This window comes from Oncorhynchus clarkii, chromosome 19, assembly GCF_045791955.1.
Source record: "Oncorhynchus clarkii lewisi isolate Uvic-CL-2024 chromosome 19, UVic_Ocla_1.0, whole genome shotgun sequence".
Taxonomy (NCBI): Eukaryota; Metazoa; Chordata; class Actinopteri; order Salmoniformes; family Salmonidae; genus Oncorhynchus; species Oncorhynchus clarkii.
In genome coordinates this window covers 1,201,068-1,223,804 of record NC_092165.1, presented here as the reverse complement: position 1 = coordinate 1,223,804, position 22,737 = coordinate 1,201,068, and the positions used below count along the sequence as shown (strand labels likewise).

General features: G+C 45.6%; 1 protein-coding gene across 1 annotated transcript in view; it reads left to right on the top strand.

The window, feature by feature from the left end:
• Positions 1–22,737, top strand: part of LOC139374569 (glycine receptor subunit beta-like) — a 44,812-nt gene that overhangs the window by 12,541 nt on the left and 9,534 nt on the right. Inside the window, exons 5-7 of the mRNA XM_071115567.1 lie at positions 2,157–2,224; positions 5,189–5,415; positions 7,047–7,129. Of these exons, the coding sequence (XP_070971668.1) occupies positions 2,157–2,224; positions 5,189–5,415; positions 7,047–7,129 (378 nt within the window). The remainder of the gene's footprint in view (positions 1–2,156; positions 2,225–5,188; positions 5,416–7,046; positions 7,130–22,737) is intronic.

The following is a 22,737-nucleotide window of genomic DNA, read 5'->3' as shown; positions in this document are numbered from 1 at the left end:
TTGAACTGTTATACAGTAACAACCCATGAATTATTGACCTGTTATACAGTAACAACCCATGACTCTATTGACCTGTTATACAGTAACAACTCTAACCCATGACTATATTGAACTGTTATACAGAAACAACCCATGACTCTATTGACCTGTTATACAGTAACAACTCTAACCCATGACTCTATTGAACTGTTATACAGTAACAACCCATGACTCTATTGACCTGTTATACAGTAACAACCCATGACTCTATTGACCTGTTATACAGTAACAACCCTAACCCATGACTCTATTGAACTGTTATACAGTAACAACCCTAACCCATGACTCTATTGAACTGTTATACAGTAACAACCCATGACTCTATTGACCTGTTATACAGTAACAACCCATGACTCTATTGACCTGTTATACAGTAACAACCCTAACCCATGACTCTATTGAACTGTTATACAGTAACAACCCTAACCCATGACTCTATTGAACTGTTATACAGTAACAACCCATGACTCTATTGAACTGTTATACAGTAACAACCCATGAATTATTGACCTGTTATACAGTAACAACCCATGACTCTATTGACCTGTTATACAGTAACAACTCTAACCCATGACTATATTGAACTGTTATACAGAAACAACCCATGACTCTATTGACCTGTTATACAGTAACAACTCTAACCCATGACTGTGTTGAACTGTTATACAGTAACAACCCATGACTCTATTGAACTGTTATACAGTAACAACCCATGACTCTATTGACCTGTTATACAGTAACAACCCTAACCCATGACTCTATTGAACTGTTATACAGTAACAACCTTAACCCATGACTTTATTGACCTGTTATACAGTAACAACCCATGACTCTATTGAACTGTTATACATGAACAACCCATGACTCTATTGAACTGTTATACAGTAACAACCCATGACTCTATTGACCTGTTATACAGTAACAACTCTAACCCATGACTCTATTGAACTGTTATACAGTAACAACCCTAACCCATGACTCTATTGAACTGTTATACAGTAACAGTTCAATAGAAGAGAGAAGAGGAGGAGAGGAGCTGGAGAAGAGTAGGATAGAGAGAGGAGAAGAGGGAAGAGAGAAAGAGGAGAAGATGAGAGAGGAGGAGGAGAAGAGCAGAGAGGAGGAGAGAGGAGGAGGAGAGGAGCAGAAGAAGAGGAGGAGGGGGGAGCAAGAAGAGAGAAGAGGAAGAGAGGAGAGAAGGAGAAGAGAGAAGAAGAAGAGAAGGAGAAGAGAGAAGAGGTGGAGAGGGGGAGGAGAATAGAGAAGAGGATTAGAAGAGGAGGATTACAGAGAAGAGGAGGAGAGGAGCGGGAGAAGATGAGGAGAGGAGGAGGAGAAAGGAGAAGAGGATGAGAATAGATAAGAGGAGGAGAGGAGGAAAGGAGAAGAGGAGGAGAAGAGAGAAGAGGAGGAGATGAGGGGACAGAAGAAAGAAGAGGAGGAGAAGAGACAGGAGGAGAAGAGAGAAGCGGATGAGAAGAGAGGAGAGGAGGAGATGAGGGGAAAGAAGAAAGAAGAGGGGGAAAAGAGAGGATAGGAGCAGAAGAGAGGAGTGGAGGAGAGGAGAGGAGTGGAGGAGAGGAAGAGAGGAGGAGGAGAGGAGAGGAGAGGAAGAGGGGGACAGAAGAGGAAGAGAGGAGGAGAAGAGAGGAGTGGAGAGGACAGAAGAGAAGAGGAGGAGAGAAGAAGGAGAAAGGAGAAGAGAGGAGAAGGGGAGAGGAGGAGGAGGACAGAATGAGTCTGTTTGGTTAATAAACTGAAACTGTTGTAAGCCTGTGTGTGCGTTTGCCTGTGTGCCTGTGTGTGTGTGAGAGAGAGAGCAACGGCCATATGCTGCGAATCAGGTGGAGTGGAGCGGAATGATCACATGACTGTCAAGACCACAGAAATGCCAAACGCACACACACACACACACACACACACACACACACACACCACACACACACACACACACACACACACACACACACACACACACACACACACACACACACACACACACACACACACACACACACACACACACACAGACACACACTGGAATAAAACTGGCATGGGGGTGTTTATGTTGACTCTGTGTGTGTGTGTGTGTGTGTGTGTGTGTGTGTGTGTCCCAGGTGTTCCGGTGGAAGACAAGATTAATATGTTCATCAACAGTTTTGGCTCCATCCAGGAAACCAACATGGTGAGCAGAGTTACTAATGCTAAAACCATGCTAACAATGCTACCAACATTCCAACGTCATCAACATTAGCCTATATGCTATAAACAGTAGCCTGTATGCTATTAACATTAGTCTGTAAACCATCAACATTATAATGTATGCTATAAACATTAGCCTGTATGCTATAAACAGTAGCCTGTATGCTACCACCATTAGCCTATATGCTATAAACATTAGCCTATATGCTATTAACAGTAGCCTGTATGCTACCACCATTAGCATATATGCTATAAACATTAGCCTGTATCCTATAAACAGTAGCCTGTATGCTACCACCATCGGACTGTATGCTACCACCATCAGACTGTATGCTATCAGCATTAGCCTGTATGCTGCCCTAAACTCTCTCCTGGCCCCTTACACTAAGTCTGAATTTGTCCTGCTAGGTGACCTAAATTGGGACATGCTTAAACTACATGAGCCAAGTCCTAAAGCAATAGGGCTCCCTAAATATTTCTCACATTACTACCAATCCCACAAGGTAGGACTCCAAACACCCAGAAAAGGCTACTCTCGTCGATGTTATCCTCACAAATAATCCTGATAGGTATCAGCCTGGCGTTTTCTATCATGTCCTTAGTGATCACTGTTTTACAGCCTGTGTTCATAAAGGTTATCCTCACAAATAATCCTGATAGGTATCAGCCTGGCGTTTTCTATCATGTCCTTAGTGATCACTGTTTTACAGCCTGTGTTCATAAAGGCTGCTCAGTGAAACAACCTGTCCTGATTTGTCATAGACGGTTGATATAAAACTTTAACGAGCCTTCCTTCATGAACTGGCCTCTGTAAATCTGTATAGAATCAGCTTGATCCCCTCTGTCGAAGATGCTTGGACCTTATTTTTTGATATTTTCAGAATTAAAAACAGGTTCGGCACCTGGTTCGACCATGATCTGGCTTACTCCACCTCAACAATCCCATTTGGCAAATTGCTCGGCACACGCATACCCAGGCTGACTGGCTCTCGTTCAGGCAAATGAGAAATAAGTGCACTCAGGCTATCTGGAAGGCCAAAGTTAGTTACTTTAAGGAGCAGTTCTCTCTCTGTGGGTCTAACCCCAAGAAGTTCTGGAAAATGGGTTAGGGTTGTTACTGACAAGGAGCACATGGCTGAGCTCTTTAATCATCACTTCATTAAGTCAGGATTCCTATTTGACTCATGCCTCCTTGCCCGTCTAACATTTCCTCATCTCCCACCCCTTCTGATGTGACTATCCCCGATCCTCCTCCCTCTTGTCCCCCTGCCCCGCTACAAAGTTTTCCCCTGCAGGTGGTCACTGATTCCGAGGTGCTAAAGGAGCTCCTTGACCCCAAAAAAAACACCTGGGTCAGCTGGTTTAGACCCTTTCTTCTTTAAGGTTGCTGCCCCTATCATGGCAAAGCATATCTCCAACATTTTTAACCTTTCTCTCCTCTCTGGGGAGGTTCCCATTGCTTGGAAGGCAGCCACGGTTCATCCTTTATTTAAAGGGTCAGATCAAGCTGATCCTAACTGTTTAAGGCCTATTTCTATTTTGCCCTGTTTATCAAAAGTGTTGGAAAAACGTGTCAATAATCAACTGACTGGCTTTCTTGATGTCTATAGTATTCTCTTGGGTATGCCATCTGGTGTGCGCTCAGGTTATGGATGTGTCACTGCAACCATATACAGTAGGTCCTCACTGATGTCACCATTGCCCTTGAATCTAAGCAATGTTGTGCTGCTATTTTTATTGACTTGGCCAAATCTTTTGATACGGTAGACCATTACATTCTTGTGGGCCGGCTAATGAGTATTGGTGTCTCTGAGGGGTCTTTGGCCTGGTTTGGTAACTACCTCTCTCAAAGAGTGCAGTGTATAAAGTCAGAACATCTGCTGTCTCAGCCACTGCCTGTCACCAAGGCAGTTTCCCAAGGCTCGATCCTAGGCCCCATGCTCTTCTCAATTTACATCAACAACATAGCTCAGGAGGTAGGAAGCTCTCTCAACCATTTATATGCAGATGATACAGTCTTATACTAAGCTGGCCCGTCCCTGGATTTTGTGTTAATCGCTCTACACAAAGCTTTCTTAGTGTCCAACAAGCTTCTCTGCCCTTAACCTTATTCTGAACACCTCTAAAACAAAGGTCATGTGGTTTGGTAAGAAGAATGCCCCTCTCCCCACAGGTGTGATTACTACCTCTGAGAGTTTAGAGATTGAGGTAGTCACCTCATACAAGTACTTGGGAGTATGGCTAGACAGTACACTGTCCTTCTCTCAGCACATATAGTTAAAGTTAAATCTAGACTTTGTTTCCTCCATCGTAATCGCTCCTCTTTAACCCCTGCTACCAAACTAACCCTGATTCAGATGACCAGCCTACACATGCTAGATTACGTAGACATCGTTTATAGATCGGCAGGTAAGGGTGCTCTCGAGCGGCTAGATGTTCTTTACCATTCGGCCATCAGATTTGCCACCAATGCTCCTTATAGGACACATCGCTAAACTACGTCAAAATGCTCTAGACACCTTGGGGAATACGTAGAAAAGGGAATCTGGTTGATAGCCCATTCACTGCTCAATAGGGACGCACCAGAACGCAGAGCTTTCAAAACACGAGTCACTTCCGGATTGGATTTTTCTCAGGCTTTCGTCTGCAATATCAGTTCTGTTATACTCACAGACAATATTTTTACAGTTTTGGAAACTTTAGAGTGTTTTCTATCCTAAGCTGTCAATTATATGCATATTCTAGCATCTTGTCCTGACAAAATAGCCCGTTCACTCTGGGAACATTATTTTTCCAAAAATGGGGGATTGAGACAGATATCTAGCTTAAACAGAAAGATTTGGGGAGGGATTTTAATTATTATGCTAATTCGATTTCTATGGGGGAGCAAATGTTGACTCTAGGGGTTTAATTGACTTTGTACTAACAAATGATTGATTGTTGCTAGGACTACCGTGTGAACATCTTCCTGCGTCAGCGGTGGAACGACCCGAGGCTGAAGCTCCCGGCAGACTTCAAAGGAGAAGCGCTGACGGTGGACCCCAAGATATTCCAGTGTCTATGGAAACCAGACCTGTTCTTCGCCAACGAGAAACATGCCAACTTCCATGACGTCACGCAAGACAACATCCTGTTATTTATCTTCAGGAATGGAGACATTCTCATCAGCATGAGGTCTGTCTGTCTGTCTGTCTGTCTGTCTGTCTGTCTGTCAGCCTGTCTGTCTGTCTGTCTGTCTGTCTGTCTGTCTGTCTGTCTGTCTGTCTGTCTGTCTGTCTGTCTGTCTGTCTGTCTGTCAGCCTGTCTGTCTGTCTGTCTGTCTGTCTGTCTGTCTGTCTGTCTGTCTGTCTGTGAAGTTTGACTCTTTTTACTGACTGAGATCTAATCAACTAGTTTTAGACTAATTTTGTTAATAATTTGATTCAGTAATGCCCAGAGCAGAACCCCCTACCGGCAAACAATGAACTAAAAACTCTTAGTCTTATGGGGGCTTATGTCTGTGACTGAGACTTGTGTGCTTCAAAAAGTGTGCTTCCAACATTATACATTTTTGATTGCTAGGCATACAAATACAATTATTTCTTTATATCTTTGAAACAAGGTCTAGATGCGTCCCCAACCAGACTTCTTTATGAACGACTCTTGGCGGAATACTTGACTGTCGCGAGGAAGATAAGTACAATATCGTTTGAACTGCAGTAGTCCCCCAAACGTTTCGGTTTGGAGTTTCAGTGTTGAGTGTTAAGCAGAGGCATGTGTATGTTTTGGTTCTACAAAGCTGTGTCCATTGATAACATTCAATAATCAGTGAATTGGACCCACATGATAGACAGCTAGTGGTTGGAGCAATGAAGGACTAAAATGACTGAGGGACTTGGAAAAACGAATCATGACTATCAAGTCAGTAAAAAGAGTCATTTAAAAAGAACGAATAGTTTGCGAACTGCACATCACTACCGCCTGTCTGACTGTCTGCCTGGCAGCCTGCCTGTCTGCCAGGGTAGGTGCCTATGTGTGCCCAGTGACTGTCAGTTGTGTGTTCAGGTTGTCAGTGACTGTCTGTGTTGTGTTCAGGTTGTCTGTTGTGTGTTAAGGTTGTCAGTGACTGTCTGGTGTGTGTTCAGTTTGTCTGTTGTGTGTTAAGGTTGTCAGTGACTGTCTGGTGAGTGTTCAGTTTGTCTGATGTGTGTTCAGGTTGTCAGTGACTGTCTGGCATGTGTTCAGGTTGTCAGTGACTGTCTGGCATGTGTTCAGGTTGTCAGTGACTGTCTGGCATGTGTTCAGGTTGTCTGTTGTGTGTTCAGGTTGTCAGTGACTGTCTGGTGTGTGTTCAGGTTGTCAGTGACTGTCTGGCATGTGTTCAGGTTGTCTGTTGTGTGTTCAGGTTGTCAGTGACTGTCTGGCATGTGTTCAGGTTGTCTGTTGTGTGTTCAGGTTGTCAGTGACTGTCTGTTGTGTGTTCAGGTTGTCAGTGACTGTCTGGTGTGTGTTCAGGTTGTAAGTTACTGTCTGGTGTGTGTTCAGGTTGTCTGTTGTGTGATAAAGGTTGTCAGTGACTGTCTGGTGTGTGTTCAGGTTGTCTGTGACTTTCTGGTGTGTGTTCAGGTTGTCAGTGACTGTCTGTAGTGTGTTCAGGTTGTCAGTGACTGTCTGTTACGTGTTCAGGTTGTCAGTGACTGTCTGTTGTGTGTTCAGGTTGTCAGCGATTGTCTGTTTTGTGTTCAGGTTGTCAGTGACTGTCTGGTGTGTGTTCAGGTTGTCTGTCGTGTGTTTAGGTTGTCAGTGACTGTCTGTTGTGTGTTCAGGTTGTCAGTGACCCTGTCCTGCCCTCTGGACCTCACTCTGTTCCCCATGGACACACAGCTCTGCAAGATGCAACTGGAGAGCTGTACGTAAAACCTCTCTCTAACACACTCTCACACACGCACGCACAGAGACACGCAATATTCATATACAGTGAGTGCACAAAACATTAAGAACACCTGCTGTTTCCCATGACATAGACTGACCAGGTGAATCCAGTTGAAAGCTATGAATATGCCTGCCATTACAGACTGGGATAAGGAGAAGTTGAACATTACCATGAATATGCCTGCCATTACAGACTGGGATAAGGAGAAGTTGAACATTACCATGAATATGCCTGCCATTACAGACTGGGACAAGGAGAGGTTGAACATTAAAGACTGGGATAAGGAGAGGTTGAACATTACAGACAGGGATAAGGACAGGTTGAACATTACAGACTGGAATAAGGAGATTGTGAACATTACAGACTGGGATAAGGAGAGGTTGAACATTACAGACTGGGATAAGGAGATGTTGAACATTACAGAATGGGATAAGGAGAGGTTGAACATTACAGACTGGGATAAGGAGATGTTGAACATTACAGACTGGGATAAGGAGATGTTGAACATTACCATGAATATGCCTGCCATTACAGACTGGGATAAGGAGAGGTTGAATATTACCATGAATATGCCTGCCATTACAGACTGGGATAAGGAGAGGTTGAACATTACAGACTGGGATAAGGAGAGGTTGAACATTACCATGAATATGCCTGCCATTACAGACTGGGATAAGGAGATGTTGAACATTACCATGAATATGCCTGCCAACTAATCTGCACTCTGAGAACGCACCCCGCGGCCTTGCGAGTGCTGACCTGATTAAAAACCTTACTTCGGCCTCGAAGAGTGAGATCACCCAGTCCTCTGGGTCGGCATGGCCCTCCCACACTGTATGGTGTTGTCATTGTCAAAACGTGCATAAAATGCATTGAGTTGGTCTGGTAGAGAGGCATCGTTGGGCAGATCACGTCTAGGTCTTCCTTTGTAATCTGTAATGGACTGTAGCTCATGCGACATGCAGCCTAGCCTGTGAAATAGGAGGCCATGTTACTTCTATACTGTCCTTTTGCTCGTTTGATGACTCTGCGGAGGTCGTAGCCTCGGGGTTGTCTGTGATAGCCTTGTGTGTGGTAGTCCTGTCCTTTAGTTTAGCTCCAACCTCAGTGTCAAACCAGGGATGTTGATTGGGGAAGCAGCAAACCTTCAGTGTTGGGACAACGTCACCGATGCCGTTCCTTATGAAGCCGGTGACGGAGGTGTCAAACCAGGGCTTTTGACTGGGGAAGCAGCAAACCTTCAGTGTTGGGACAACGTCCCCGATGCAGTTCCTTATGAAGCCGGTGACGGAGGGGGTTAGCTCGTTGGTGTTATAGGTGGAGTCTCAGAACATATTATAATCAGCGCTAGCAGTCCTGTAGCATAATCTCTGATTCTGATGATCATTTCTCAATTGATCGAGTCACTGGGTAGTTCCTGTTTGAGCTTCTGCAACTGACAACTGACAACAACATGGAGGGCAGAGAATCTAAAACGGCATTAATACCATCGTTGCTGAGTGAGTGGTGGACCGCAGTAAGGTGAGCACCATCTGGTAGGGTTTCCACTAGTTACCACAAACACTAAATCAGAATATATTGTCAAACAACATTTTTATTTTTGGAGTTCATTTAAGGTTTAGGTTAGGCATAAGGTTAGCCATGTGGTTAAGGTTAGGATTAGGCATACATTTAGCCATGTGGTTAAGGTTAGGATTAAGGTTAGGGTTAGGCATACATTTAGCCATGTGGTTAAGGTTAGGATTAGGTTTAGGGTTAGGCATAAGGTTAGCCATGTGGTTAAGGTTAGGATTAAGGTTAGGGTTAGGCATAAGGTTAGCCATGTGGTTAAGGTTAGGATTAGGTTTAGGGTTAGGCATACATTTAGCCATGTGGTTAAGGTTAGGATTAAGGTTAGGGTTAGGCATACATTTAGCCATGTGGTTAAGGTTAGGATTAGGTTTAGGGTTAGGCATACATTTAGCCATGTGGTTAAGGTTAGGATTAGGTTTAGGGTTAGGCATAAGGTTAGCCATGTGGTTAAGGTTAGGGTTAGGTTTAGGGTTAAGGTTAAGGTTAAGGTTAGGGTTAGGTTTAAAATCACATTTTAAGAAGATCAACTGTAGAAATAGGTGGGCATTAAGACTTTGTGGCTGTGGTACCTAGTGACGACCGGTATGTCAGTAACCAGGAATGTGATAGATTGAACTGCAGTAATTCTTAGTGGTCATACACAGAACCACATCTGAATTGTGAATTCCCATAATTGTATGATTTTTATTTACGTTTAAACGTTAAGAGAAATTGCACATTTCTCCCATCCCTATTGGATAGCCATGGGGAGTATCTTGTCCAGAAGACATGTTTCTGAAAAACGGAGAATATTGCTGTTACAAGCAAATCCTTGATCCAAGGTCATCCATCTTCTTGGCCAATGGAATGCAGGGAAGGGGTGTCCGGTTTTCCCTTCTCATTAATCTCACCAGGACTCTCCCTCCACTGCCTCTGTAACGCCGGCCTTTCCTCTTGGATTGCCTGAAAATTGGGTCGTAATTACAGAAAGAGCCCAGGGCAGATAAATTGAAGTTGAAGCTGGAATTGGGGAAATTAACTGACGATTTGATGTTCAAAAGTTCTTGCTGGTTATAAGAAATGATAGGGTTAGGGTTATAAATGATAGGGTTAGGGTTATAAATGATAGGGTTAGGGTTATAAATGATAGGGTTAGGGTTATAAATGATAGGGTTAGGGTTAGAAATGATAGGGTTAGGGTTATAAATGATAGGGTTAGGGTTATAAATGATAGGGTTAGGGTTATAAATGATAGGGTTAGGGTTATAAATGATAGGGTTAGGGTTATAAATGAGAGGGTTAAGGTTATAAATGAAAGCGAATACATTTCAGGAAAATAAAGTAAAGATAAATGCCAAAATAATCCCAAATAGCTAAACTCACAAACCACAGCCTTCCAGTACAGTGCCATCTCTCTTCTCTCTGGTGTGTCTTTGTTGTAGGGGTGTGGCCTAATGCTATGATAATGTCTCATTCATTGGGTAATTCATTATGGGATACAAAATATGGATGTATCTATATTCTACAGTAAACGGGGCACCAGCTATCATTTAAGTCAAAACTTTTATTAGCAAGTAGGGATAAACTGTTCGTGTCACAATTATAATCTGAAGATTCTGTAGAGTTCTTCTAATGATAAATCAGATTCAAAATCTGAGAGAGTGATATTATTTTATGACAGGAAGAAGATTTATTCTAAAAACAAGGTAACAATGTCTTAGTATTTCAATCTCTGGTTCGATTACCAAACGGTCTTTAAAGGGAGAAAAATGGAGAAGGTTCAGTTCTGAGGTGGTGTATTCACTTCCGGGGTGGTGTATTCACTTCCGGGGTGGTGTGTTCACTTCCGGGGTGGTGTGTTCACTTCCGGGGTGGTGTGTTCACTTCCGGGGTGGTGTATTCACTTCCGGGGTGGTGTATTCACTTCCGGGGTGGTGTATTCACTTCCGGGGTGGTGTATTCACTTCCGGGGTGGTGTATTCAGTTCCGGGGATGGTGTATTCAGTTATGGGGTGGTGTATTCAGTTCCGGGGTGGTGTATTCAGTTCCGGGGTGGTGTATTCACTTCCGGGGTGGTGTATTCAGTTCCGGGGTGGTGTATTCAGTTCCGGGGTGGTGTATTCAGTTCCGGGGTGGTGTATTCAGTTCCGGGGTGGTGTATTCAGTTCCGGGGTGGTGTATTCAGTTCCGGGGTGGTGTATTCAGTTCCGGGGTGGTGTATTCAGTTATGGGGTGGTGTATTCAGTTTTGGGGGTGGTGTATTCAGTTTTGGGGTGGTGTATTCAGTTCTGGGGTGGTGTATTCAATTCCGGGGTGGTGTATTCAGTTCCGGGGTGGTGTATTCAGTTCCGGGGTGGTGTATTCAGTTCCGGGGTGGTGTATTCAGTTCTGGGGTGGTGTATTCGTCCAACTGAGATCAAAGTGAGAGCAGAGGACAATTGTTCAAATTCCAATATTGGTGTTTGGCCTCCACTCATTGAGATCGGGGATGATCAATAAGCAAGAGCGCTTTCCAGTTACCAACTATGCTGATGTTGAAGCAGTAGAGGGATTTTGGTCGGCCGTGGCAATTATTTGTGCCACGCTTTTATAGTTCAGTTAGAATGGACAATGAGGGTGGGGCTAGGTGCTGATGTAACCGATGTGAAATGGCTAGCCAGTTAGCGGTGGTGCACGCTAATAGCGTTTCAATCGGTGACGTCACTCGCTCTGAGACCTTGAAGTAGTTGTTCCCCTTGCTCTGCAAGGGCTGTGGCTTTTGTGGAGCGATGGGTAACGATGCTTCGTGGGTGTCAGTTGTCGATGTGTGCAGAGGGTCCCTGGTTCGAGCCCAGGTAGGGGCGAGGAGAGGGACAGAAGCTAAACTGTTACACTGAGTCTCCCTGCCTGATTGGCTGAAACATTCCTTAGCAGGAGGTCACGCAGCCCCAGGAGGAGAGTCTCTTCCTTTGGGAATTGAATATTGTTCCCTTATTGATGGATACATCGTTTGTACAACTGGGAGAGGTGGGTCATTGTTCAGGGCATAATGTTCCCTACATAATGATACAAAATGTGACACGTTCTCCTTGAAATACGGAGAAGTTGTTCACAACGGGGAGAATGCACAATATAATTTCAAATGTCTACAGCACACAATGATCATAGCATGCACCAGTGCACTTCTTGCCTCACAGCCTTATGTAATAATTTCTCCCAAACAGCAGAGTTTTTGGTGTCCTTTTAGAGCAGGGCGAGCCATTTGGCCCCTGCTGTTACCATCCTGTCCTGGATAGAATGTTTGAAGTGGATGTTCTGCCGTTTAATGGCCCTCTGGAGCATTATGTTGTGATCTGGAGTAGGTTAGGAAAGGGGGAGTGGCTGGGTTGTGTCATGTCTTTTCATCTCTACTGTTGTCATGCTGATGGGCGAGTAGATCTGTATTGTGTATGGTCTACCGTTGTCATGCCGATGGGCGAGTAGATCTGTATTGGGCATGGCCTACCGTTGTCATGCCGATGGGCGAGTAGATCTGTATTGTGTATGGTCCACCGTTGTCATGCCGATGGGCGAGTAGGTCTGTATTGGGGATGGTCTACTGTTGTCATGCTGATGGGCGAGTAGATCTGTATTGTGTATGGTCCACCGTTGTCATGCCGATGGGCGAGTAGGTCTGTATTGGGGATGGTCTACTGTTGTCATGCCGATGGGCGAGTAGATCTGTATTGGGGATGGTCTGCAAGGCATTTGGAATTGGCCTGGTCTTTCGTCAGCACCACATCCCTAATTTGGCATAAACATTTGTGTAATTGTCCCACTGAAAAATGTAACTTTATCCCAGGAATCGGTTTTCAGAAAACTACGGTGGGTTGTCCTCTAACTTTTTACCTCGACTCCTTTTATATTTCTGTTGACCAACTACCCAGTCCCTGATGACAAGCATACCCATAATATAATGCTGCACCACAATACTAATATACATTCTTATGCCAAAGACACACCAGAATGGCTTTCCAATAGGTGTTGAGTGTTCCTGGGTGGTCCAGTCTCAGTCCTGAGAGACAAGGTTTGAATAATGCTATCCATCCAATCCATGTCTCAGTTGTCTCCAGGCTATAAATCCTTCTTTAACCCGTCTCCTCTCCTTCATCTACACTGATTGAAGTGGATTTAACAGGTGACATCAATAAGGGATCATAGCTTTAACCTGGATTCTTCTGGTCAGTCTATGGTTGTTGAAAGAGCAGGTGTTCCTTATGTTTGTACACTCAGTGTATCTACAGTACCAGTCAAAAGTTTGGACACACCTACTCATTCCAGGGTTTTTCTATATTTTTTACTATTTTCTAAATTGTTGAATAATAGTGAAGACATCAACACTATGAAATAGCACATATGGAAGAATCATGTAGTAACCAAAAAAGCGTTAAACAAATAAAAATATGTTTTATATTTGAGATTCTTCAAAGTAGCTGCCATTTGCCCTCTGCCAGGGGTGAACAGGCAGTGTTTCGGGTAGTTGTTGTCCTTGATAATCTTTTTGGCCTTGCTGTGACATCGGGTGCTGTAGGTGTCCTGGAGGGCAGGTAGTTTGCCCCCAGTGATGCGTTGTGCAGACCGCACCACCCTCTGGAGAGCCTTACGGTTGTGGGTGGTGCAGTTGCCGTAACAGGAAGTGATGCAGCATGACAGGAGGCTCTCAATTGTGCATCTGTAAAGGTTTGAGGGTTTTATGTGACAAGACACATTTGGCGCTGTTGCTCCTTCTTCACCACACTGTCTGTGTGGGTGAACCATTTCAGTTAGTCCATGATGTGTATGCCGAGGAACTTAAAACTTTGACATGCTGACTGCAGAAATGTCCACCAGAACAGTTGCCAGAGAATCGAATGCTAATTTCTCTACCATAACCCGCTTACAATGGTGTTGTGGAGAAATTGGCAGTACACTATATATTCAAAAGTATACCCCACATTTCAAATTAGTGGATTCGTCTATTTCAGCCACATTGCGTTGCTGACAAGAGTACATCTAGGAGCAACAACGGCTCCGCCGCAAAGTGGTAGGCCACACAAGCTCATAGAATGGGACCGCTGAGTGCTGAAGCACATAGCGCTTAAATATCATCTGTCCTCAGTTGCAACACTCACAACCGAGTTCCAAGCTGCCTCAAGAAGCAATGTCAGCACAATAACTGTTCGTCTGTTCATGAAGTGGGTTTCCATTGCTGAGCAGCAGCACACAAGCCTAAGATTAACATGCGCAATGCCAAGCATCGGCTGGAGGGGTGTAATGACTCTGGAGCAGCGGAATGACACGTTCTCTGGAATGCTGAATCCCGCTTTACCATCTGGCAGTCCGACAAATCTCGGTTTGGCGGATGACGGGAGGATGCTATCTGCACCAATGCATATTGCCAACTGTAAAGTTTGGTGGATGAGGAATAATGGTCTGGGGCTGTTTTTCATGGTTCGGGCTAGGCCCCTTATTTCCGGTGAAGGGAAATCTTAATGCTACAGCATGATTATGTCCCCGTGCACAAAGCGAGGTCTATACAGTCATCAATCAAATGTATTTATAAAGCCCTTTTTACATCAGCAGATGTCACAAAGTGCTATACAGAAACCCAGCATAAAAAACCCAAACAGCAATCAATGCAGATGTTGAAGCACGGTGAGTTATAGGAAAAACTCCCTAGAAAGGCAGGAACCTAAGAAGAAACTTAGAGAGGAACCAGGCTCTGAGGGATTGCCAGTCCTCTTCTGGCTGTACTGGGTAGAGAGGAACCAGGCTCTGAGGGGTGGCCAGTCCTCTTCTCTGTACTGCGTGGATATTATAAGAGTGTATGGTCATTAAGGCCAGATTGTTTTTTAAGATGTTCAAACATTCGTAGGTGACCAGCAGGGTTAAAGAATAATCACAGTGGTTGTAGAGGGTGCAACAGGTCAGCACATCAGGAGAAAATGTCAGTTGGCTTTTCATAGCCGAGCATTCAGAGGTCGAGACAGTATTTTTTATTTTTTTTCCACCTTTATTTAACCAGATAGGCTAGTTGAGAACAAGCTCTCATTTACAACTGTGACCTGGCCAAGATAAAGCAAAGCATTGTGACAGAAACAGAGTTATAAATGGAATCAACAAGCGTACTGTTAATAACACAATAGAAGAAAGAAAGTCTATATACAGTGTCTGCAAATGACATGAGGTAAGGCAATAAATAGGCCGTAGTAGCAAAGGAATTACAACTTAGAAGATTAACACTGGAGTTATAGATGAGCAGATGATGATGAGCAAGTAGAAATACTGGTGTGCAAAAGAGCAGAAAGTAAATATAAACAATATGGGGATGAGGTAGGTAGATTGGGTGGGCTATTTACAGATGGGCTATGTACAGCTGCAGCGATCAGTTAGATGCTCAGATAGCTGATGTTTAAAGTTAGTGAGGGAAATATGTCTCCAGCTTCAGCGATTTTTGCAATTAGTTCCAGTCATTGGCAGCAGAGAACTGGAAGGAAAGGCGGCCAAAGGAGGTGATGGATTTGGGGAGGACCAGTGAGATATACCTGCTGGAGCACGTGCTACGGGTGGGTGTTGTTATCGTGACCAGTGAGCTAAGGCGGAGCTTTACCTAGCATAGACTTATAGATGACCTGGAGCCAGTGGGTCTGGTGACGAATATGTAGCGAGGGCCAGCCGACAAGAGCATACAGGTCACAGTGGTGGGTGGTATAAGGCCCTTTGGTAACAGAACTGATGGCACTGTGATAGACAACATCCAATTTGCTGAGTAGAATATTGGAAGCTATTTTTTAGATGACACCACCGAAGTCGAGGATCGGTAGGATAGTCAGTTTTACTAGGGTAAGTTTGGCATGAGTGAAGGAGGCTTTGTAGCGAAATAGAAAGCCGATTCTAGATTTGATTTTGGATTGGAGATGTTTGATATGAGTCTGGAAGGAGAGTTTACAGTCTAGCCAGACACCTAGGTATTTGTAGTTGTCCACGTATTCTAGGTCAGAACTGTCTAGAGTAGTGATGCTAGTCGGGCGGGTGGGTGAGGGCAGCGAATGGTTGAAAAGCATTCATTTGGTTTTACTAGCATTTAAGAGCAGTTGGAGGCCACCGAAGGAGTGTTGTATGGCATTAAAGCTTGTTTGAAGGTTAGTTAACACAGTGTCCAAAGAAAGGCCAGATGTATACAGAATGGTGTCATCTGCGTAGAGGTGGATCAGGGAATCACCCGCAGCAAGAGCGACATCGTTGATATATACAGAGAAAAGAGTCGGCCCGATAATTGAACCCTGTGGTACCCCCATAGATAGGTCTGGACAATAGGCCCTCTGATTTGACACTGAACTCTGTCTGCAAAGTAGTAGGTGAACCAGGCGAGGAAGTCATTTGAGAAGCCAAGGCTATTGAGTCTGCCGATAAGAATACGATGATTGACAGAGTCGAAAGCCTTGGTCACGTCGATGAAGACGGCTACACAGTACTGTCTTTTATCGATGGTGGTTATGATATTGTTTAGTACCTTGGGTGGAAAGCATGGCTAGCCATAGAGAAATGCTTATTGAAATGTTCGATTATCATGGATTTATCGGATTTATCGGTGGTGAACGTGTCGCCTAGCCTCAGTGCAGTGGGCAGCTGGGAGGAGGTGCTCTTGTTCTCCATGGACTTTACAGTGTCCCTAATCGTTTTGGAGTTAGAGCTACAGGATGCAAATTTCTGTTTGAAAAAGCTAGCCTTTGCCTAGCCGCCTGACTGACTGTGTGTATTAGTTCCCGACTACCTCAGTGGGCGGAAGACCAGCTCGTCCGGTAAACAGGTCAGAACAGTTGAAACTGAAGCAGCAGCACAACCAGGTGGACTGAAGACAGTCAGGACTCATCAGGCCAGGTGTTCCTGAGGCATGGTCCTAGGACTCAGGTCCTCTGGGTCGGGAAGGGGCATAGAGAGAATTAGAGGGAGCAAACTTAAATTCACACAGGACACCAGATAAGACAGTGTCCCACAGACCCTAGCATCCAAGCACATAGACTATTGCAGCATAGATTCTGGAGGCTTAGACGGGGAACGACGACACTGTGGCCCCGTCCGACAATAAACCCCGGACAGGGCAAACCAGGCAGTTTATACCCCCACCCACTTTACCAACAAATCACCAACATACTACTAAGGCTGAGAATATCCCACGAAGATCTCCTCCACCACATGAGCCCGAGGGGGGGAAAGACCGGACATGAAGATCACATCAGTGACTCAACCCACTCAAGTCGAGCACATCAAAGCCTGACACAATGTGACGCACCCCTCCTAGGGACGGCATGGAAGAGCGCTAGTAAGCCAGTGACTTAGCCCCCGTAATAGGGTCAGAGGCAGAGAATCCCAGTGGAGAGAGGGGAGCCGACCAGGCAGACACAGCAAGGGCAGTTCGTCCTTCCAGTGCATTGCTGTTCACCTTCGCACCCCTGGCCGAGACTGCACTCATATGACCTACTGAAGAGATGAGTCTTCAGTAAAGACTTAACGGTTGAGACCGAGTCTGCGCCTCTCACATGGATCGGCAGACCATTCCATAGAAATGGAGCTCTATAGGTGAAAGCCCTGCCTCCAGCTGGTAGCGTACGTGTATGTATGTACAGCAGGACCAAATCAGAAAGATAGGTAGGAGCAAGCCCATGTAATGCTTTGTAGGTTAGCAGTAAAACCTTGAAATCAGTCCTTAACAGGAAGTCAGTGTAGAGGCTAGCACTGGAGTAATATGATCTTGTCAAGATTCAAGCAGCCGTATTTAGCACTAACTGAAGTTTATTTAATGCTTTATCCAGGTGGCCGGGGAGTAGAGCATTGCAGTAACCTAGAAGTAACAAAAGCACTGATTAATTTTAATGCATCATTATTGGACAAAAAGTCTGACTTTTGCAATGTTACAAAGATGTAAAAACTTGAAATATTATTGATATGTACGTCAAAGGAGAGATCAGGGTCCAGAGTAATGAACGAGTGCCTGAACCACTCGTTCACCGCAAGAGATCTGATCTGGCTCCGTGTCCATGGGGCCAGGGCTGGCTGATAACACATTACAGAGTCAGCCCGGTGGAAGAGTGACGCAAAGAATTCTGGGTGTACCCCAGCCAGGGAAGGAATCGGGCCCACTCCCCCTGCAGGTCCTGTCAGTGATTCCTCAGGAACTTCCCCAGCTCCTGGTTCATCCTTTCCACCTGCCCGTTAGACTGAGGCCGGAACCCGGAAGTGAGGCTGGCCAGCTTCTCCATGAAGGCTTCCCATACCCATGACGGGGGGAGATGGTCCTCTGGAAGGCCTTAGTGCCGGAAGACCTGCTGGAACAGTGCCACAGCAACATGAAGAGCGGTAGGGAGACCAGAGAGAGGGATAAAACAGCAGGATTTAGAGAATCTGTCCACAACCACCAAAATGGTGGTGAAATCAGAGGGGAGATCAGTGTAAAAATCAATGGACAGATGAGACCAGGGATACTGAGGTATGGGAAGGGAAAGGAGTTTACCTGCTGGAGCGTGCTGGGAGATTTGGTTTGGGCACATACGGAACAGGAGTTGACTTAGCGAGTGACATCCTGTGCCAAGATGGGCTACCATTACTTTGCAGAGATGGATTGAATCATACCTGGATGTCTGTCCAGTGACGACAGCTGTGCCCAGGTCAGTAGCCAATCCTTAATCCCCATGGGAACGTAGGTGCTCTCAGGGGGACAGGTAGCAGGTGCGGGTTCCCTCTCCAGGGCCTGGCGAATGTCCCCTTCTACATCCCAGAACACGGGGCCCATGATTTGAAAGAACGGAATAATGGGTGCACATGCGCCGAATACAATAGGTGTAAACCTTACAGGGAAATTCTCACTTACGAGCCCCTAACCAACAATGCAGTTTAAAAACCACGGATAAGAATCTGAAATAAAAGTAACACGTAATTAAAGAGCAGCAGTATAATAACAATTTCAAGACTATATACAGGGGGGTACCGGTACAGAGTCAATGTACGGTTAGTTGAGGTAATATGTACATGTGGGTAGATTTATTAAGTTGACTATGCATAGATAACAACAGAGAGTAGCAGCGGTGTAAAAGGGGGGGCAATGTAAATAGTCTGGGTAGCCATTTGATTATGTCTTCAGGAATCTTATGGCTTGGGGGTAGAAGCTGTTTAGAAGCCTCTTGGACCTAGACTTGGCACTCCGGTACCGCTTGCTGTGCAGTAGCAGAGAGAACAGTCTATGACCAGGGTGGCTGGAGTTTTTGACAATTATTAGGGCCTTCCTCTGACACCGCCTGGTATAGAGGTCCTGGATGGCAGGGAGCTTGGCCCCAGTGATGTACTGGGCCCTCTATAGTGCCTTGCGGTCGGAGGCCGAACAGTTGCCATACCAGGCAGTGATGCAACTAGTCAGGATGCTCTCGATGGTGCAGCTGTAGAACCTTTTGAGGATCTGAGGACCCATGCCAAATCTTTTCAGTCTCCTGAGGGGGATTAGGTTTTGTCGTGCCCTCTTCACAACTGTCTCGGTGTGCTTGGACCATGTTAGTTTGTTGGTGATGTGGACACCAAGGAACTTGAAGCTCTCAACCTGCTCCACTACAGCCCCATCGATGAGAATGGGGGCGTGCTCAGTCCTCTTTATCCTGTAGTCCACAATTGTCTCCTTTGTCTTGATCACATTCAGGGAGAGGTTGTTGTCCTGGCAGCACATGACCAGGTCTCTGACCTCCTCCCTATAGGCTGTCTCATCGTTGTCTGTGATCAGGCCTACCACTGCTGTGTCATCTGTAAACTTAATGATGGTGTTGGAGTCGGGCCTGGCCGTGCAGTCATAAGTGAACAGGGAGTACATGAGCATGCACCCCTGAGGGGCCCTGTGTTGAGGATCTGCGTGGCGGATGTGTTACCTACCCCTACCACCTGGGGGCGCCCCGTCAGGAAGTCCAGGATCCAGTTGCAGAGGACGGTGTTTAGTCCCGGGGTCCTTAGCTTATTGATGAGCTTTAAGGGCAATATGTGGTTGAACGCTGAGCTGTATTCAATGAATAGCATTCTCACATAGGTGTTCCTTTAATCCAGGTGGAAAAAGGCAGTGTGGAGTGCAATAGAGAACATCATCTGTGGATCTGTTGGGGCGGTATTCAAATTGGAGTGGGTCTAGGGTTTCTGGGATAATGGTGTTGATGTGAGCCATGACCAGCCTTTCAAAGCACTTCATAGCTACAGATGTGAGTGCTACGGTTGGTAATCATTTAGGCAGGTTACCTTAGTGTTCTTGGGCACAGGCACTATAGTTGGTCTGCTTAAAATGGAGGAGTGGAGAAGTACATCCACGAGGCACCCTGTTGGAATGCCTTGGTTTCAGCCACAGAGAGAGGGGTAGTTGTGGCTGCACGGAGGCGTAGAGCCTGCAAGCAGGTCGATGGCACAGGAGGGAGACAGGTGACAGTCCCAGGGGTGATGAGGAGGGAGACAGGTGACACAGAGAAAACCTCCCGCCGGGATGTTGGACTGAAGGGCCACAGGGACTCTCACGGGACTCTCACGGGACTCTCACGGGACTCCCACAGGACTCCCACAGGACTCCCACAGGACTCTCACAGGACTCCCACAGGACTCACAGGACTCTCACAGGACTCTCACAGGACTTTCACAGGACTCTCAACCAACGTGGAACTACAGGGGAAGGGAAAGCAGGTCCTCCGGCATTCAGGTGCCCAGTCCGTGATTGTCATCTTCGACCAGGAGATGGTGGGGTTATGGCGTTGGAGCCACGGGAGGCAGAGAATGATCTTGTGTACAGGTACACTGATGATGAGGAAGGGTTTTCTGGTGCTCCACGGTGAGGGTGAGTTGTGCTGTGATGTGTGTGATTGTCCCCGATCCCAGTGGTCAATTATCCAGCGCTTGAACCAGAAACGGAGAGGAGAGCAGGTATGAGGTGAAGTTCAGGGAGGAGTCAAGGGCCTGGTCAATACAATTCCCCACTGCACCGGAGACCACTAGAGCTGTAGAAACAACACGAGGGACAGCCAGCTAGTGAAAGCTATACTAAAAAGGGTTTGGCGGAAAGTGATGATGACGGAATACTCACACCTGACCCAGGAGATGGTTGATCATGGGGCCGTCCCTCTGCTCTCATGGACCCCGGATTGGAACGTACCGGACACAGTTGAAGCTGGTGTCCCTCCTGACCACTTTGTGGCCCCTACCTCCTTAGGTTCAGGCTCTGACTCAGAACAGTCAACAAAGGAGAGAGAGAGGCGATGAAGTTGGCCTCCTGAAGTAGGTTGTCTGCCTGAGATGAGTGCATCCAAGGAGAGGGTGTCCTCTCGGCATGCCAACTCCGTCTGGACCCTCTTTGCGCAGTCCTTTTCTGAATAAGGTGCGGAGCACCGGCTCATTCCATCCACTGGAGGCTGCCACTGTCATGAAGGTGAGGGCGGAATCAGCAGCAGTCTGGCCATCCTGCCGTAGTTGGAGTAGGCGATCACCTCTCTCTGCCCTCTGGTGGATGATCGAAGACCCCCCTGAACAGAACCATGAACCTCTCCTAGGAAACCAGATCCTCCTCTCCTCTCTTCCAGATGGCCGTAACCCACTCCAACGCCCGTTGGTGAGTTTAATAATAACAAACATGTAGAGAATACAAAACAAGAGCAGCGTCTGGACATGATAACAAAGCCAAGACTGCATGATGAGTAATGCTAAAGATGAATCAAATCAAATGTATTTATAAAGCCCTTCTTACATCAGCTGACATCTCAAAGTGCTGTACAGAAACCCAGCCTAAAACCCCAAACAGTAAGCAATGCAGGTGTAGATGCAGTGGGGAAGTAATCAGAGTAGTGATGAAGTCCAGGTGAAATGATGGGGCGCAGCTGTGTGTAATGAGGGTTGCCAGGTGTGTGTAATGAGGGTTGCCAGGTGTGCGTAATGATGGGTTGCCAGGTGTGTGTAATGAGGGTTGCCAGGTGTGCGTAATGAGGGTTGCCAGGTGTGTGTAATGAGGGTTGCCAGGTGTGCGTAATGATGGGTTGCCAGGACTGTTGGTTAATAAACCAGCAATGTTGAGCGCCAGAGTGGGAGTAGATGTGGCACCTGTAAACAATAGCTATAAAAAGTGATTTAGTAGGCTGCTTAGATTTCATGAATAGAACCTCAAAAGATGAAAACTCAGTATTTTTTTATTGTAAATTTACATTTGTTGTCGTAAATGTTAGCAACACCTCCACCTTTGCATGATGCGCAACGGATATGGTCTCTAGTGTAACCAGGAAATTCATCAGGCTGGAGCCATGTTTCAGTCAGGCCAATCACATCAAGGTTATGATCAGTTATTCAAATCAAATCAAATTTCACCTTACAGTGAAATGCTGACTACAACTGCCTTGGAAGTGAGGGATCTAACATTAAGTAGCCCTACTTTGATATGTGAGCTATCACAATCTCTTTCAATAATGGCAGGAATAGAGGAGGTCTTTATTCCAGTGAGATTGCTTAAGCGAACACCGTCATGTTTAGTTTTGCCCAACCTGGATCGAGGCACAGACACAGTCTCAATGGGGGTAGCTGAGCTGACTACATTGACTGTGCTAGTGGCAGACTCCACTATGCTGGCAGGCTGGCTAACAGCCTGCTGCCTGGCCTGTGCCTTATCTCATTGGGGAGCTACAGGAGTTAGAGCCCTGTCTATGTTGATTGATAAGATGAGAAATGGTTTGTCAAGATCAGTGTGGAAGAACTTGACTGGCCTGCACAGACCCCTGACCTCAACCCCATCGAACACCTTTGGGATTAATTGGAACGCCGACAGCGAGCCAGGGCCTAATCACCTAAGATCAGTGCCCAACCTCACTAATGATCTTGTGGCTGAATGGAAGTCCTGTATGTTATAGTATATATATATATATATATATATATATATATATATATATATATATATATATATATATATATATATATATATATATATTATTATTGTATGTTGTTATAGTGTATATATAGTGTATATATATATCATTATATTATTATTG